At 38.4% G+C, this 17,945-nt stretch overlaps 1 protein-coding gene across 1 annotated transcript in view; it reads left to right on the forward strand.

The window, feature by feature from the left end:
• Positions 1 to 17,945, forward strand: part of PPIL2 (peptidylprolyl isomerase like 2) — a 70,927-nt gene that overhangs the window by 14,048 nt on the left and 38,934 nt on the right. The window contains exons 6-12 of the mRNA XM_086761796.1: positions 1,769 to 1,820; positions 4,024 to 4,115; positions 5,020 to 5,109; positions 13,327 to 13,402; positions 14,752 to 14,912; positions 16,479 to 16,554; positions 17,758 to 17,864. Coding sequence (XP_086617922.1) covers positions 1,769 to 1,820; positions 4,024 to 4,115; positions 5,020 to 5,109; positions 13,327 to 13,402; positions 14,752 to 14,912; positions 16,479 to 16,554; positions 17,758 to 17,864 — 654 coding nt within the window. The remainder of the gene's footprint in view (positions 1 to 1,768; positions 1,821 to 4,023; positions 4,116 to 5,019; positions 5,110 to 13,326; positions 13,403 to 14,751; positions 14,913 to 16,478; positions 16,555 to 17,757; positions 17,865 to 17,945) is intronic.

A 17,945-nucleotide genomic window follows, 5' to 3' on the forward strand; every position in this document is an offset into this window, starting at 1 on the left:
GCATTTGCTCTCTTTGTACCCCGGCAGTGTGCAGCTACTGGGATTTTGGGGTTTGTTTTTTTTTTGGTGAATCCACGTAAGGAAGAACAGTGGTACTGGTCTTCCATCGCCTTACTAAATATAACCTAACCTGGCCTCTTTCTTCCTTTCCCCATCTTATTTCTAGTAGCCCTCATTGCTCTTCTTGCTGATAAATGAGAGAGCTGGTTACCTTTCTGGCAGCAAATGAGCCTGCCAGTCAGCTGAAAACAATTTGAGAAGTGCCTTCCTGTAAACGAATGAGTCCAGCTGTCATAACATGTGCTCTCTGAACCAAGAATATGAATTTTGATGAGGCAGAAAAAGTCCACTGACTTAGTTTCACATGATTTTGTTATTGCTTTTTGCCATAATGACTGAACTAGCAGCGCTGGCACTGCAGCTGGCAGATCTCCACTGGTAGCTGTTTATAAACAGTTGTCTGGGTTATAAAAAGCTCCCTCATCTGTTCAGGTGCGTGTTTTGAGAAGAGAACTGATTGTTTCTTTTAAAAGGCCTGTTCTCTGTGTGCTTTTAATGATCAATTTTGCAGGGAAACTGTCTCTGTCAGCTGATACAATCAAAGGGTTTGTTGTTTTTTTTGTTTTTTAGTTTTTTGTTTTTTTAAAATGTATCGGAGATCCTGACTTAGCCTTGCCGCTTGCTGGGCTGGACTTTGTCTCCAACCGGGTGCCCCAGTCAAACACTACCTGACCATCTCGGCGGGCTGTAGTGGGGCGACCCCAGTCATGGCCCCGTCATGCCAGTAATGTGCCCAAATCACATACTGACTCTCTTAAATGGCCTTATGTGGGCCTGCCCTGTCGCGTTACTGAAGGCACACTGTTATTTTGGGCATGCCTGTGGCTTTCATGTCTTAGGGAAGGCTGCAGGGAGGGAGAAGCCTCATCATCCCGAAGTGTTTGCCAGCGCAATAGCTCTTCCCTCCCTGTGTCAGAAGGCCCCTCCAGCGAGACGGCAGCAGAAAAATGCCGTAGACTTTCTTCCGATGAGGTGTGGGAGAGCAGGAGCTAGCTTAGTTTGTTGTCTCCTCTCCCAAGTAGAAGAACATTGCCCTCATTTTGTCAGCCTGCAGGACCTCCTGACCTCGGCTGCCACCTCAGTTCCCTCTTCCACGGACTTATTACCTGGGGATTAACTGGCCAAAGATCCCTCCTGGGTCTGTCTTCGTGAGCCCAAACGCATCTCTTGGAGAATTTGTGCCTCTGTTTCTCTTTGTTATTGCTGCTTATCATGTGGGCTCCACTACGCATTTTCTGAAGTAAAAGAAAAATTACAGTTATTTCAGAAAAGGTGACGAGCTTGGTTGCCAAAATGGTTTGCTGGCTTTGTGACTTTCACCAGAGGTCCCTTCTGAGTTGTCACTTGTGATCAGCAGCAATGATCTTTGCCTTTTAGCTTTTCATGCAAACTCCCCTTTCAATTTGTGCTAAGACAGAGTTGTGCAACGTCTTGGGCTTGTTCACTCTGGTTAGCACTGCACTGTGTCAGACTACAACGCTGTAAATAAACATATTCTGTGATATCCTGGTTCTTGGGCTCGGGGAGCCTTGTTTTTGTGGGCTGTCTGTGACTTAAATTCCCAGGGTTCTGATGATTCAGACAACTTGCAATCTATTATTAATAAATTATGTACTATTAAAATCCTGACACTGATGTTACAGTTTACTTTTATTTCCATGGTTAGATTTGTTATGATTAATTTTTTTTAATGCCTCATTTTCTTTAGAAACTAGATGCCAAATCACTTATTAAGCTGAATTTTGCTAAAAACAGTGAAGGTAAGCGCAATATTTTTCTCTGTGATTTTTTTTTCTTAATGAGTGCTTTAATAAGTCCTGGTTTATCTTACTCATGGTAAAGTTACATAGTTTATGTTTTCTATTATGGTTTTTCTTTTTTGAGTAGAATAACTGCTTCTCATGAGTGACATGTTTACCTTTAAAGTTCCATTTCTGTTTTTCTTTACACTAGGGAGCTGTAAATTATTCAGCAATTTCACTTTACTACAGCTACTGCTGCAGTAAGGTACTATTTAGGGAAAATTTTCAGAAAAGGCTAGATTTCTGTAATATGTTACCTTTTTTCTAACTTGCCCATGGCATTATTTGCTATTCACTTGGTTTTGAGCAACTTTTTGTTTATAAAATGGATTAAATTAACACTTGGGATTTTATGAATAGCAGCACACAAGAAAGCATCCTTGAGTTTTATTTCTGCAGGGCTAAAGATATAAAATCTGCCATCTAAGAGAGGATGCTCAGAATAAAAGAGAACAATGGAGATGAATTCATTTTTACAAGGCAGATAATCCTTACCGTTCTTGTTTCAAATAAATCATTAAGTGGGAATAAAATTCTGGAGTGTCTGTCCCCTTATCTTACCAATAGTCCATAGACTACAAGATATTTTCTCCAGCTGATTAATGTCTTCCATGTTTTGTGTTCCATCTGTCTCAAGAGCAGAGTGTTAAATAATGATCAATAGTCACTGTGGCCAAGGTTTTTTGAAAGATACTGCAGTATTGCACTTTCCTTAAAGAAGTCCAGTTCATAATGCTGGGATGGAATGATGACAACCATGCAGTCTCAGAAGTTTTCTCCTTAAAAACATGCATACTCTGTCATTAACAGATCAAGGGAAGATGCAACAAAAGAGGAAGAGTGAAATGTTGCATTTCTGTCTATCAGCAAACTTTTCTTTAAGTCTTAACATGTACAATGGATGCTGTGTACGTAGGATCTTCTCTGTTCTCACCTATACAAAAAAAGGTCTTCAGATATTGCAGTTTCTTCCATGTAATGATGCCTCCTTAGCTGAGTACCTTCTATCCAGATCAACAAATGTGTGCTCTCAGCAGCTCTGCTTCTGCTAGAACTGAAAACTGGTGATTTGCATAAAAAGCAGCTGGAGTTAGGCCTCCCATTTTACCAGTGTGTGTCTGTATCCATCAGTCAGGCCATACCCATCATTTCCAAAAATCATTTCCTAAACTTCCTCTTGAATTTCAGGCCCTTGTGGTAATGGCTTTCCTTCAGCCCTGGTGGCTTTAACAGAACGAGTCCTCAGCCTTTACTTGCATCTGCGTGCTGGAGGTCTGAGTGCCTCCTCCGGCTGGTCAGTTAATGGGTAAAGGCTCTGTAGGTGCTTGCCTCTCCTGTCTGCAGGTGCTGTGAGCAGTCTCTGTTCTGGTCTCCCTGCTGGTTTTGATTTTCAGATGGTAATCAGGAAAAAAAGAACCAAATAGGCCAACCCATTTCAAAAATCACACTCAAACCCCCAGGTCTAGCGAACTGATCAAGTATTAATAACCTTCTTCTAATTGCTTTCTGCTGAGATCAGCCAGACATTTTTCTTTTTCCTCATATTTGCCTTCCATCAGTTTGCTTGTTGTTGACATGCTTAATATTTATGCTGACCCTCCTGGGAAAATTCACAGCTTGATGAGAGCAAAAGCTGGGTTCCTTATTGAATAACGTGTTCAGATTTCATGGCATTCTACTTGCCACATCTGAATACAAAATACTCTCCTCTACTAGGAGCACAGCAGCTACTGTGAACTTTTTTGTAGGATATAAGCTAAACTTCTGTTCCTGGGAACAACACTGAAAATAGAGCACTGGGCACATTACAAGATACAGGCTCATGCTATCAGTAGAGCTTTGATTACAACAATAACAATTATATTGTGATACTTCACAGATAGCAAGCAAGTCGGACAAAGTTCTGTGTTGAGAGATTGAAGGCAGTAGATTTCAAAACTGCACTGTCATTGCTTGCTTTGTAATTCTCTTAAGTGTTACTTTTTCTGTTTGGCACTGAAGAATCAAAGCGTGGTTAAAGCGCTGTTAAATACACTCTGAAGTTACACTTTATATTAAAAATTAGTGTCAAAATCCTTTACAGACATAACAGAAATTAGCTCTTTCAAAACAATTGCAGGACCTTCGTGACAAATTTAAACTTTTTTTCCCCCTCCGTCAGGTAACTACCACTGTCCAGTGCTGTTTACTGTGTTCACCAATAACTCCCATATTGTGGCCATCAAGACAACTGGAAATGTGTTTGCCTATGAGGTAGGTTCTCTGTTGCGTTTTGTTATAGTATTTTATATTTGATGCATTTCATTCAAGATCACAAAATGCTTTAGAAAGATAGGTAAGTTTTATAGTTTTACAGCCAGGGAAATTAAAGTACAAGAAGATAAACTGACTTCACAAATTGTTTTCCAACTTTTGCTGTCAAAATATTAACAACCCTAGAATATGATTTAAAAGATATTTTAAAGACCTTTTCATAAGTGAATCTGCATGCACGGAATCTTTTAGACCAAAATGAGTAGCTTTTATATGCTCCTTAGTTGAATGAATAGACAATTTTTTTGTTATTTTTTCTGATACAGTCATCACCAAAACACAAATTGCCTCATTTCTATTCATATCAATGAATAACAAAGAATATTTTAACTGGAGCTGGGGAAGGAGCAGAGAGAATGCCTTTATGGACAGTTGAACTGCATTTTTATTTGTGTTTTGTGAACATTTGTTTGAACCTAGGTGGAATTTTAGTTGTGACTTGTTTAGACTGTCTGTGCCTGTTTTAGACTATCCGTAAAATACTTAACTTAGAAAAACACACACAAGATTATTTTATTTTGGCAGTATTTTTATGATGAATTTGGTTAAAATTATATGCATAGCAATGGAATGGAGATGGCAAGGTTCTTTAAAAAAAAAAAAAAAAAAAAACCAAAACAAACCACGCAAAACTGTCAAGTTTTGTAAAGATGAAAGACAAAAGCTCCTCATCTTTTAAGGACACAATGAAGATATTGCACCTGCCTGTTTAGAATGAGTGAAGGGTGAAATTGTTTTCTTTATCATTTGTACTTTAAGGTTTTATTTGTATTACATATTTCCTTGTAGTATTTACACATTAGAATCCAGTTTTTAATATCTGTGTCTTTTGCCTGGCTGTTAGGCAGTTGAGCAGCTGAACATAAAACCAAAGAGCTACAAGGATCTTTTGACAGATGAGCCCTTCACTCGGCAAGACATCGTGACACTGCAGGTAAACTTTTCTCTCTGTTACGTGTCTTACTATACACCTTTTTTGCAGAGGATGAAATGTTACTATGTACACGGTTATAGCAGGAATCTGAATATAACTGAGCAGAGAAACATTGTCTGTGTATGTGTCTTGGAGATGGGTAGAGGGAGAACTGCTGTATTTTCTTTGTTATCCATATGAGCCACAAAGATACCATATAACTTAGAGCTTGACAGATCTCTAAAGTGATTATTGTATGCCTTGTAGATAAGCAGATTGTTCAACTTCGTAAATTGAAGGAGAAAAAAAAAAGGTTCTCAGAAAAAGTCAAGGATGCCATGTAAAAATGTGAATTTTGACAAATGTATTTGCGGTTGCTCACTATTTCACTGTATCTGACTGAATATAATTGTAAGTTTTAGATATACAACTACACATAAGAATTTAGGGTTTTTTTCTGTTAATCTTAGCTGAAAAATTGCAGTGACACCTCCAATTTATTATGAGACTTAACAGAACAGCATTGGGAAAAGGCTGAGTAGAGGAAAATGAAAGATATGTCCAGAATCATCTCTTTACAGCATTGTAAATTTCGGAGTGTAAAACATACTAATTTACAGATGAAGTTTAGTATCAAAAGATGTAAATCTTTTGTTTAAATGTAGGCATTTTTAAGCTTGCATTATTTCAAAATAGGGGAAAAAAGATTCAAGGATCATTATTATTGGAGTCATGAGTTAGTATGCATCTCATGAACAGTTAATTACCACTAGCCAAGACTAATACAGTCTAATTTGAAAAGAAAAATATTTTTTATTTATGTTTAAATTTAAATGAAATGTACCTCTTCTTCCCTACTCCCCAGTGCTGAAAAGCGTGTTTATAAATATTTTTCCTCTATTCTTCTGGGCTTATGGCTGTTCAAGCTAATGCAACAAAGTAAAATGTTTTTAATCCAATGGAAGCAAAAAACATAGCTTTTTCAGATTGAAAGCTCCCAACAGAATGTTATTTGAATCTAATGCATGGTTGCTAATGGATTTGGAACGATAAGAAAAGACAACGTGAGCGACTAAAAATGTTTCTGTGCAACAGTATGGAAAAACAAATTATTTTTAACAAATAATTGAAATGTGCAATCATTTTAAAATATTTCGGTATGTTTTGTAGGTTTGGAATTGAATGTATGTATAAAGAGTGTGTTCCTGTTACATGCCTAGCTTTGATTTTCCATAAAAGCAAACAGATGCTGTAGTCTCCTAAATCTCAAAATGCAATAACTCACAATTTAGATGTTCCGTATGTGGATTTTTATCAATATTTTTAACCTTTGTTCTGTTCTTGACATGCTGGGTTTCTCTCCAGCTTGGAGGAATGTGTCTGTTAACAGAAACTAAGTAGATTATGATAGTTGTCCAGTCACTGGTACCATCATCCTACCAGCTACATGGAGGTCACAGCTGTACATTGCCTGTACCTCTCTCATCCATTTAGGATGACATTTGTAGTGTGTGAGTAGATTTATTCCTCTTAGTAGACAACTCATTATGGATTGAGGTTAACTGAACTTTTGTAGTGTACAAGGTTGTGGTATGCTCTTCTCAAGATTAGAAATAGCAAAGCTACTCCCATCTTGGGATTGGACTGGGAGAGATTTTGACCATCTGAGTGCTGTTAACCAGCTAAAGTTTGACCCTTCAACCAATTAGTTTTTAAATATTTTTTTTTTCAAAAATGGATTTTCAACAAACACACTAAACTGGCTTTGGGTTGTTGAATGAGAAATCAGAGCTGTTTAATGCACTGCATGACAGCTGCTACGACTTCGCAAGTAAACCTTGATTTCTCCTGTTCAAATGCTGCCCTACCCTGCCTTGCTTTGTTGAGGCCAGAATGCAACGTAGAGTGGTACGACTAGCCTGGGTATTAAACTTTCTTATGCGTATGTGGTGTAGGAATCTGTTGTTATTTTCTCATAGTATTTTCTTCATGGAAATTGTTAAAAGGCAGACCAGTGTGTCCTCTGCAAACTGTTTTGTTGACAGCACTGCAAGCAGCGTGGTGGCTTCACGCTGCCAAGCTCTGCCACCTGTGGCCTTGTTTCTTAGCCAGGGTTCATGACTGCAATCTGTTGTGTTTCAATCTGTGGCTCTAGAGCTCTATCCCAAATCCTGCTTCTCTTAAAAACCTTTCACTTCAGTGTTGAAATCTGTCACTTTGTTGTTTCCCCATTCCCCTGTGTAAATTGAGTACTGTAGTATCTGAGAGAGCTGGAATTGAGAGTGAGTTGGTAACACCGACCCTGCTGTTTGGTAAAAAGGTAGATATAAAGGGAGCTGCTGTAAAAAACATTCTGTGCTTTGCGAAGAACAGCTGAATAGGACTGTCTGCAGTAGCTGTGTTTATCAATAGAAAATAGCATTTCCAGGCTGACTCTGAATGTCCTAGGAAGCAGATGGGGTACCTGTGTTTGGTAGTGAAATACAACATAACAAATGGAAAATGTGAATGATGTATGTTTGCAGATTATTTGTATGATCACTTTTTTCCTTACTGCTCTTACATAAAGGGCAATCCTACAGCTGCTAAGGATGTTCTTTTACCAGAATAGCAATTGACCTCAAACTTGACCTCTCTCTCCTAATATATATAATTAAAACCAAATCAAAACAAATTTACTCTTTTCAGAAGATAGAGAATTGCATGAGATTCTTTGTTCTGTTCTCAGTGCTAAACATTATTCAAATACAATCCATCTCTGTTATCTTTTCTGGTGAGCACCATCTCAGCTGGCCGCTTTGATTTTAGGTTATTCATGTCCTATTTCCATTCAGTTTACTTGCTGAAAAGGACCAATTTGGATCTGGAACTAAAAAAGGCAAAATCACAACTGTAGTTGTTAATAACGCTACCTTAGGTCTACGATATGCTTCTCTTTGTAAAGGAAAGCACAGTGCTTCCTGCACTTACATATACAGAAGTTGCTTTTTTCCCTATTGAAATGCGAATGTCCTGGGGTAGAGGATGGCAGTTTTTAATCAACATATTGATATTTTCCAGCACCTCAGGGAGGGAGGTAAAGAACAATACCATATCCTGGTGTGCAAGCTGCATTACCAGAACTGGAATGTAGTTATTCAGGCAAAAGATGTCATGGATTCTGGTTTAATATCTTGCTAATAATGGCAGAAATACACGTAACGTTATTCCACATGAGACCCTTCCTAGACACTAGCAATCTTAGTATGACTGGATTTTTTTAGACTTAGTTCTTTACCCTCAAGCTGAAATTTCCTTTTCTTAGATGTATGATCTTGCCACAAACTCAAGTCAAGCTTTCCATCTTCTACAGTGCAGGTGTTACTTTTTTTCCAAGTTTCTCTCTCCTTACAGTTTATCATTATTTCAGGTAATTTTTCTCTCAACTGTATTAGTTGGTATCTTTTCTAAATGGAATATTGCTGTTGTATTTTGTCCATGTTTCTCATAATTCTAAAACTGATTGTATTCTTTTACCTTGACTAATGATCAGCTCAGCCTAACTTAGCATCCCTTGCAAATGTCATGAATGTGCTTCCAGCTAACCAACAGCTCAAATACTTCAAGATTTATTAGTTATACCTAATGGGTGAGGTATGATGTAAAGCACTTGGAGATCTGTGGGGCAGGGTATCTGAAATAGGAAGGCTGGAATTGTTGAAGCCTGTTTGCAGTGTTCTTACCTCCTGTTCTGGTACATTGCTGTTCATCATTTCACTTTGCAATTGTTTTAAAGGTAGGATTCAGTATAGCTTTGGAAGAGTTTTGATGTGTTACGATTGCGTTAGACTCTGAGACATAGGTGATCCTTTCAGTCCTATGTTTTACAAGTTTTCAGCTAGTTTTCAATCTAAATGACTACCTTTTGTTTAACCTAATTTGAACTAATCATACAAGTAAATTTTTTGGGGGTGTAATTCAGTGTTAGATCTCAAGATCTGCTGTCCAGCATTTAACCTTTGTGACAAAATCTGGTCAAAACAGTCTGGTAGAAATTATTATTAATTAGTGTTACTGTAAATTCTGTGCGTGTTATTCTTTGTGTAGTGATGTGGAACTTAATAGCAAGCACATCAATAAGTGTAATCTGGATTCCCTTGTATAACAGTGGGCAGGTTGAAGCAAGTGCCTGCCTCAGCTCAAGATGCACAGAGAGGAACCTGGTCAGGCAGTGCCTTGCTGGACACGGTGGTGGGCTCTGACAGTTCTGTGGACTTCTTCCTCTCGCAACAAGTGTGAGAGGGTCCTGAGTAGAGCAAAGAAAGAATGCTGCGATACTTTGCTTTCATGTCCCATTTGGTAGGAAATGTTCTGAGGAACTAAGAACAATTCCCCTTTAGACTTCTGTCAATTCTTTATCCTCCACTGTATCTCTGTTCACAAACCAGAAACTACAGGTCTCAAATTTGTGAAGACAGAGAAGAAATTATTCCTGCTCTTGGAAGCTATTGCTGAGCTGTGTGCTGGCAGGGGAATGGAGTTAGGGATAAGCGTGGCTCTGCTCAACGGCAGTGCTTGCAGGTAAAGCAGAGGCAGAGGTGGTCGGTTCCTCTTAGCTGGAAGAATTGCAATGCCCCCCCAGCCTGTTGTGCCAGTGGTAATAGGCACAGTCCTCCCATGGCAGCCTGCTGAGAGCCTTCCCGGATAGATGCACGCTAACAAATGCCTCTATTTTGAGCCTCAGAAACGGCGAGGGATTCCTGGGAGAAATAAGTAGACAAAAAAGAAGTCTGGCTAGAATGCAAACAGGTTTGCTGCCCTTAAAGGAAAAAAAAAGGCTTATATTGTAGTGTGCTGTCTTACGTCAATTTTATTGTTTCTGTACAACCTGATCAGCCGTGGACAAGACATGGTTCCCGACAAGCTGTTAAACACTGGTGGCATTTGTGGCAGCAAGCATAACTAATGAGCTAAGTTGGAGGTAGCTGAGCTGCACACTGTTAATTGATATTCCCTTCTTCAGCTATTTCTTATTTGCTCATTGTGTGGCAGAAGGTCAGAGCAGATTTGCTCTCAGTTGTGGGTGAGGGCTCTTTGAGGGTGAATCCTGCACCCCAACGCATGTGCAGAGTGGCTGGTAAAGAAGTGGCGTGCTGGGATGTGGTCGGAGTAACAGTCTTGAAGATAATTAGAGGTGCAGTGTGGTCAATCAAATGGTAAGAATCGAATCCAGCCTCAAAGAAATCACATGGTCTAGAACTGTGCTGGTTTTAACCTACTTTTGAGAAGGGGGTGTGTGTATGGGGCTTTAGATGAATGGAGTTTAAGCTGTTTCCCAAAGTTCGAAACTGGAAAATGATAGGAAAAGACCAAGTGGAATGAAACTTGAGATTAATTGTTTTCAGAGCTCAGCTTTCAGGAAAGCATCAAATATGAGATTTTTAACAGTCGTGATAGCAACCCTTTGAAGTCTGTATGTGTGCTACTAATTTGCTAAACTAAAGTTTATGGTTTGTAACCCTGAGACAGCTACCCACGGTAATTTAAATACGTATTTTAAACATGCTAAGACAAACAAAAGTAGGCCAATTTACTCTTCGTGGTTCATCTTCCTTGCTGTTTTCTGTGCACTTACACAGAATTAATTTATTTAGGCCTTTGGGCTCTAGACCTTAATGTTAACAGGATTGGGAGCATCCCTGTGAGTCCAGCCTTTCTCTGGCGAGGAGTGGCTGTTAATTCCTCAGAGCTCAAGGCTTTGACGATGCGGGTATGTCCATCTGCCCGTCCCTGCGGTGTCTTGGTTGGACCACTCTGATTCTGTGCCTAGTAACTGTTACGGATGCAGTGAGAGGAACTTGGCAAGTTAATTATTAGGGTTTAGACAATTTTCTTCCTGGAGTGGTATGTCTAAAGACCATGTGCACTTTCTAAATGTACATATACCTACCTTTAAAAAATGTGTCTTGTGTTGTAGCACTCGGTACCATTAGTAAGGAATTTGTAAGGTTGGACTGGTCAGATGAGTTTCTGCTCTTGAGGATGGTAGAAGCAAATGGTGTCTTGTGTTTCACTTAATATTCACTGCAGTACTGTCACACTTAGTATGCGCATTTGTCTAATTCTAATCAAACTTCTTCTAGTGTATCATGATGCTGTATTTTAGAGGGAGGAATCTGTACGTCAGCTGCTTATCCCAGGTGTCCTGCGTAAGATGACACTCAAATTTCAATTTGAGGAACCATTTTTTGAGGATTTTTTCCGTTGACAGATGGAAACTGGTTTTGGAGTAGGCGCGTGGATGTCTGCCCTCTCGATGTGTGGTGAGACTCCTGCTTTGCAGAATCAGGAACACAAGGGACAACACTGTAAATCAAATGTTTGTTGAGGTTTCCACTTGAACAAATGGCCCACGTGAATGTGTTGAAGGACTTTGGTCTCAATTCTGGGATTGTTTCGGGTCTCTCCAAAAGCAGCTGGATGGCTGTGGTCTGCGAGGAGAGAGAGCTGGCCTGTGGCCTCTGCTGTCCTTCGTACCATAATGGGTGCACTGCCTTTGGGCAGGTTAGCAGCAAATTGGAGAGCCCTGAGAAATCCCTTGCGGGGAAGGAGACTAAATATTTTTTTCTAGAGTTTCTCAATGCCTGCATTTGGTCTGGTTAAGCCAGGTAAACGTTTGAATGAACTGTGGCTGTGAAACCATTTGAACTAATGTGATTTGTGGTACCCTGAGCACAAAACAGTTGGTTTCATAAGGCACTGACAGTTGTGATGTCCTTTTATTTATTTTTAAATAATCAGTAAATCAATAAGCTTTATTTAGAGGAATATAGTGAAGGTGGTTTTTGCTTCATTTTTACTGTTGTCTCCTGCCTTCCCTCCCATCTGTGAAAAGTCAGTTTCAGGAATCAGTCTTGCCCTTCAGTTTTGCCATAAATGGCAGACGTGTGGATTCCTATAAATGCATTTATCTCCATTAATATTAATACACAGATTAGTTTTTTTCCTTTCCTGGAAAGGGTAAGCAGTCTTCCTTCACCTTTTGAGGTGGTACATCTATGTGCAAGGCAATGATTTCTGACTGAGAAAGCTGCAGCTCATGATTACTGAAGAGTCTTTGGGAGGAGGCAACCTGCGTCTTCTGGAAACACACTGAGCCCTTTCTCCAGACTTTGTCCGTGCATCTTGTTGACTGTCAGAGAGCAAGGCCGAAATTATCTCTATTCATAGATACATAAATATGTATGTGAGGTAATAAATAATAAATACACCTGAGTGCCAGTGTCAAAGGATACAACAATGATTAAAAAACAGGTCTAAATATCCTATTCCTTAGTAGTTTTATTAAAGATTATCTGTTTCTAATGCAAGATCTTAAAATATCTTTTTATTTTTGGCAGTCCGTGTCTTGATGAAGATCTATTGGTGGGGTATAGTGGGGCAGGAAACAACAGAAAATGATTACATGGTGGGAAGGCAACAGCAGAAGGGCAGGAAGTCATTATTAGGGTGCAGAATCACACAGCTTGATTTCATAAATGTGTTTTGATTTTACTACCAGCAGTAAAACTAAAAATGCACTCTCTAGTGGGAGCATACCATTTCAGGAATGAATGAAAGGCATAATTAGATAATTTAATAAGTGATGGAGCTACCAGCTCTGCTTGTATTAATCATACTTTTAGCAAAGATGGAATTGTCTGAACTTCCTACTAACAGTGGTGGTCTGAGAAGCTTTGTTAAATTTATTTGGGATAATACTATTCATGCCAGTGTTATAGTTCTTTACATAAGATGTTGCATTCTTTTTATCCTGAACTTGAAACTATTGCATATTATTAAAATATTTTGGTACGTTAGATTTTGAGTTGTTCTCAGTAAGATAGAATTTCCAGAAATGACTGGGTGTCCTGAGCTGATGTTTTGACCTTTCTGTGCTGCAGAGGAGCTTGAGGAGAAACCCTTGAAGTAATTCTAAGAGGAGGATTAAGGACTGTTTAATAATAGTGTAATGTAACCTAGATCACCAGTAGGCATTCCTTGTCTCACTCTAACAAAGGGTCAAAGTTATGCAGAAAAGTTGCCTAGAGATAGCAAAAAGGCTCACAGTTAATGGACTGTGCATTGTTCCTGTGATCCTGGAGTGGTCGTTCAATAGAGTTTTTATAATACCACTTTTCATTACTTTTAATTTTTTTATTTTATTTTATTTTGAAATGGAAGGTCTCTAACATTTGTTTTTTTAATTATTATTTTCAGGATCCAACAAACCTGGACAAGTTCAATGTCTCAAACTTCTTTCATGTTAAGAACAACATAAAAGTAATTGATCCAGGTAAGGATGAATTGAAGGTGGGGTAAGAAAACACCAACCCAAATATGCAAATTCTGAAGACAACATTATGGAATTTACACTGTTTCTGTGTGGACATTGCTCAGTGACTACTGGTAACTTTGAAAGCTTCTGGGAAACATGAGTAACTTCTTGAAACTGTCCCTTTCACATCAAAGAGCATTAACAAATTTTGAAGCAAAGACATGATTCTTTGAGAAGTCATTAACTATCTCTATTTGAAAGTATGGAAATATTTGCAAATATGGAAAGCTTTTCATATCCTTTAAGAGTAAGTAGATGAGAGATAAATAAGAAGAGGGGGAAGAACAATTTGCCGAAGCCTTGTACCAGAATGAAGACAAGGAACCCTACATCTTCTCATACCTGTCTGCTAGGCTCTCCTTCATGTGTTTGTAACAATGTATTGCCCATCGTTCTGCCTGGATAAAAGTAGACGTCTTCCAAGTTAAAGGCTGATAGAGATTTTTCTAAAATAGCCACAAAATAATTTTAATAATAAAAAATAAAATGTTTTTCTTTCTAGATATCACAACAAAGAAATTTGCATCTAATTTTTTTGCTGATTTTTTTGAAAGCTAAATGCTTAGTAATATCTGCTAATATTAAATTGCTGAAGGAAAAAAATTCTCTCCTTTGCCCTTGTGGTTTCCTTTAAAGCTGTTTCTAATGAGGTCTAATTGCCAATTCTAAGCATGGTGTGTTTTTCTGTGTCTTCTGCTCATCTCTTCTTTTTTTTTTTCTATTTACTCGCTAAAAATAAGTGGGTATTTTCTCAGAGGTGGAATATTTAATATCTAGCAAATAGCAGGCATACTAAGACAGGGAACAAGTGAAACTTATAAAAAAAAAAATTAAAACCCAAACAAATTCTACAGTTTAGTCCTGCAGCCTTCTCCCCCTGGTATCACATTAAAGATCTGATCTTGGTTTTTTTGTATCACAGACCTGGCCATTCAGTGAGGAGACAAAGGACAGAAGTTTTATCTTGTCTTTATTGTTCTATAAAAATTTTAAAAGACTTGCATGAACTTACATAATTTCTAGTGGTTTCAAAGAAATTTTTGCAGTAGTTGATTTGAAGTTGTTTTTTTCTTTTGTTATACTTCATCATATTGGCATTTATTGTGCTATATACACTGTCGTTAGTGTTTTGCATTGCTATTTGTTACTGCTTCTGCAGGAATAAATATAGTTACTAGATCTTTTCATTAAAAAAATAGAAATAATATCTGGAAGATTTTTGTGTGACCAGATACGTAATAAACTGAAGGAGAACAAAGTAGAATTTTTCTTTTAACTCTGAATGATTTAACTTTTGTCTTATCTAGATGAAGAAAAAGCAAAATTAGATCCATCTTACTATTTGAAAAATACAAATACAGAGACCCGAGAGACTTTACTGGAGCTTTATAAGGAATTCAAAGGTGATGATATTCTAGCAGCTACTATGAAGGCTCCTGAAAAGAAGAAAGTGGATAAGCTGAATGCAGTAAGTTGACTTAATTTGTAGTTTGGCACTGATTGACTTCTTCAAGAATGGTACTAGATGGTTTTCAGCTTAGAGGCCATACCCCAGTATAAACAGACACTACTTGTGTTTTCTGTTACCTGGAAGTTTGTCATAGATGAGAACATGAGAATCATACTGGGATTCCTTAGAAATACATTGTATGTGTCAGTGAGTTTCTCTTTGTTAAATCATTGTAGATGAACCTAAACATTTTAGAAATGCAGCACAATAAGAAGGAGGAATCTTTGTGATGTGTTTATGATGTATATGTTGGCAGAACCATTTTTCTCAGGTCGTAATCTCTTGCTTTGAATTTGTTTATCATTGCTTCCTACAGTTACTGGCAGAGAGAACACACCTTAAGGGCAGTGCAAGTGAATAATTTCTGGTGTGGGCAAACATATAAATGATCCACAGCTGCTTCTCCATTTTTTTTCCACTGGAATGCAGAATTTATAGTGGAATATTTTAAAGGATGTTCTTCCAGGTGCATGTTACTGTGTGTTCACAGTTGTCAAGAGAAACACTTCAACCGCATCTAGATTTCCTACATAAAAAGCCATTTGAAATGGGCAAGACAGAGTATTCTTCTTTCCTTTGCTTTAAAAATTCTGGGATATCCGTGTCTTTGTGCTTTGATTACACTTACACAAAAACGAATAGCAATGCACCATATGGCTTCTAATGAGGAGGCTTAGTGACAGATTAGGGAGTGTGTGTGACCAAGCAGTAGGATCACATTTGCCCCTTTTTCAGGACATCATAGTATTCTAAGAAAACAAAAGATGTAGATGAAAAAAAAAAGAAGTGAGAGACAACAATGAGCTCTGCACATGCTGGGGAGTCAGACTGTCAGCTAGTGATGTGGATGGGCATTGTAAACTTGCACAGGACGCAGTGTAGCCTTATGGCTAAAGCCTTGGCCTGACCTGTATTCTTTACAGGCATTGCCCCGGAGCCGCTGAACGTATCCCCGGGTTTATTAGATCTTTGTAATTTACTGCAAAATCCATGTGTGACATTCACATTTCCTTTCTGCAGGAGAATTACAAAGCTTAAAATAGACACTGGGAACCATGGGACAGTGCCTCTGCACGCAGAAGGGCTGTGTGTGGGAGGGTGGTGGTTTGCTTTCCAGCACAGTGTCTCTGTGGTTCACTGGATTTTCCTTCCACTTACTCAGCAACACAGGAGAACTTTACAGATGTCTTGCCAGCAGTACTCCTTTCATATCTCCACCTGTGGACATACCAATAAATTCTGATAATAGAATCTTTGCATGCATTAAGCCGTAGTGGAAGCAATAAGCCCCTCCAGCTCAGCACATGGGCAGCCTGAACTGGAGTTTCATCAGAGCGAATATTATGGGTAACAGATGGAGAATTATCGCTGCAACGTGCATTTGTTTCTTCCTGGAGGAGCTAGAGCGGAAAGTCTGCCTTCAGAATGATGGCATTTGTGTGTTTCTAGTGCTTATGTAGTATCTTTAGTAGATAAATTCTAAGATCTAATGTCTTTTTCTCTTGCTTTGCCCTCTGTGAACAGGCTCACTATTCCACTGGAGCAGTAAGTGCTTCCTTCACCTCCACTGCAATGGTGCCTGAAACTACCCACGAAGCAGGTATCAGAATTACCTAGCTACAAGCTGTTTATTTACTTTCCAGTTTTTAAGTGTACTCCATAGCACACGTACATTTATGAGGACTGAAGGAATGTATTGAGAATTGGTCAGTGATGATGCCATGGAAATGTATTCCCTGAGCAGATATAATCCTTACTTGCCAGTGAACTCATTCCGAAAATAATGGAGCAATTATGAATTAGCTTTGGCTTTGAATGGCAGTTACTTATGTTGAACTGATATTAATGAGGTATTTTCAATGCCCAGGGATCACAAAATGGGATGTCTATTTATGGAAGTTAGGAATGAATCTCTCCTCAAATAGCATACAAAGTCTTTACCACCTTTTTGCCCAACCCGGTATTGGTTAGAATGACAGCAAATTTTGTGGTGATAACTTTTGATTTACTGCTTTTCAGGGTTACATAAAAATGCATTTTAGTACAATGTTTTCCTTTCATTCTCCAGCTTAAATACAAATGTATAGAATTTATTTAATTTTAATATTGTTTACATAGCTGAGCAATTAGTATTCCCAGTTGAAGAGAAAGGTCAGGGTTCTGGCATTAAAATTCAGAAGTATGTCACTTAAGGAAAGATTGAATACATTGCTAAAACTGTATTTGCCAAGTTCAGTTCCTTTATTTGTTGGATGACAGTGATTTGCACGTGAATCTCTGAGTGTTGCAAATATCTGACTAACTGGACATTTTGACAAAATGGAAGTGGAAACATCCTAGACTGATCTTTCGGTTTGACTTTCCAGTAATGTTTCCAGTAACTTGGTTCATTTGTTTTCAGAACTGGGTAGGTAGTCATATGTCAGCAATTTGTGGTTGACTGATGACTACCTGCTTGGCTTCCAAGTTTGACAAGAAACAATTTGGTTTTAAAGAAACGTTTGTGATTGGTAGACATTGCTTGAAAATTATAGTTTGTAATATTGAATGCTTCTGTGACTTAAAATATATAGATGATGTTGTTGGCTCTCGAGGAGTGGGTGGTTTTCTGTAACGGAAAGTGTTTTGCACAGAGATTAATGTGAGGTTATAATAAATGAATTGCAGCATACAAACCCTGAAGATCCAGTACCCCAGGGGAAGAGGTCAGACAGTAGAATCTAGCAATTTGTTTTCTGATGATTTCTAAAGATCAATGAGTAAGCTTCCAGAGAGCTAATTATTGTCTTTTGCTTTGATACAGCTGCTATTGAAGATGATGTTGTGAGATACAACTATGTGAAGAAGAAGGGCTATGTGCGACTGCACACCAATAAAGGAGACCTGAACTTGGAGCTGCACTGTGATATGGTACTGTGTGCCCCATAAAACGAATCTCTCTAGATAACAGAATAAAAGCTGTCAATGGAAATATCCAAAGAAAGGAATAGT

This window comes from Chlamydotis macqueenii, chromosome 17 (genome assembly GCF_036417535.1).
Source record: "Chlamydotis macqueenii isolate bChlMac1 chromosome 17, bChlMac1.mat, whole genome shotgun sequence".
In the NCBI taxonomy this organism is placed as follows: Eukaryota; Metazoa; Chordata; class Aves; order Otidiformes; family Otididae; genus Chlamydotis; species Chlamydotis macqueenii.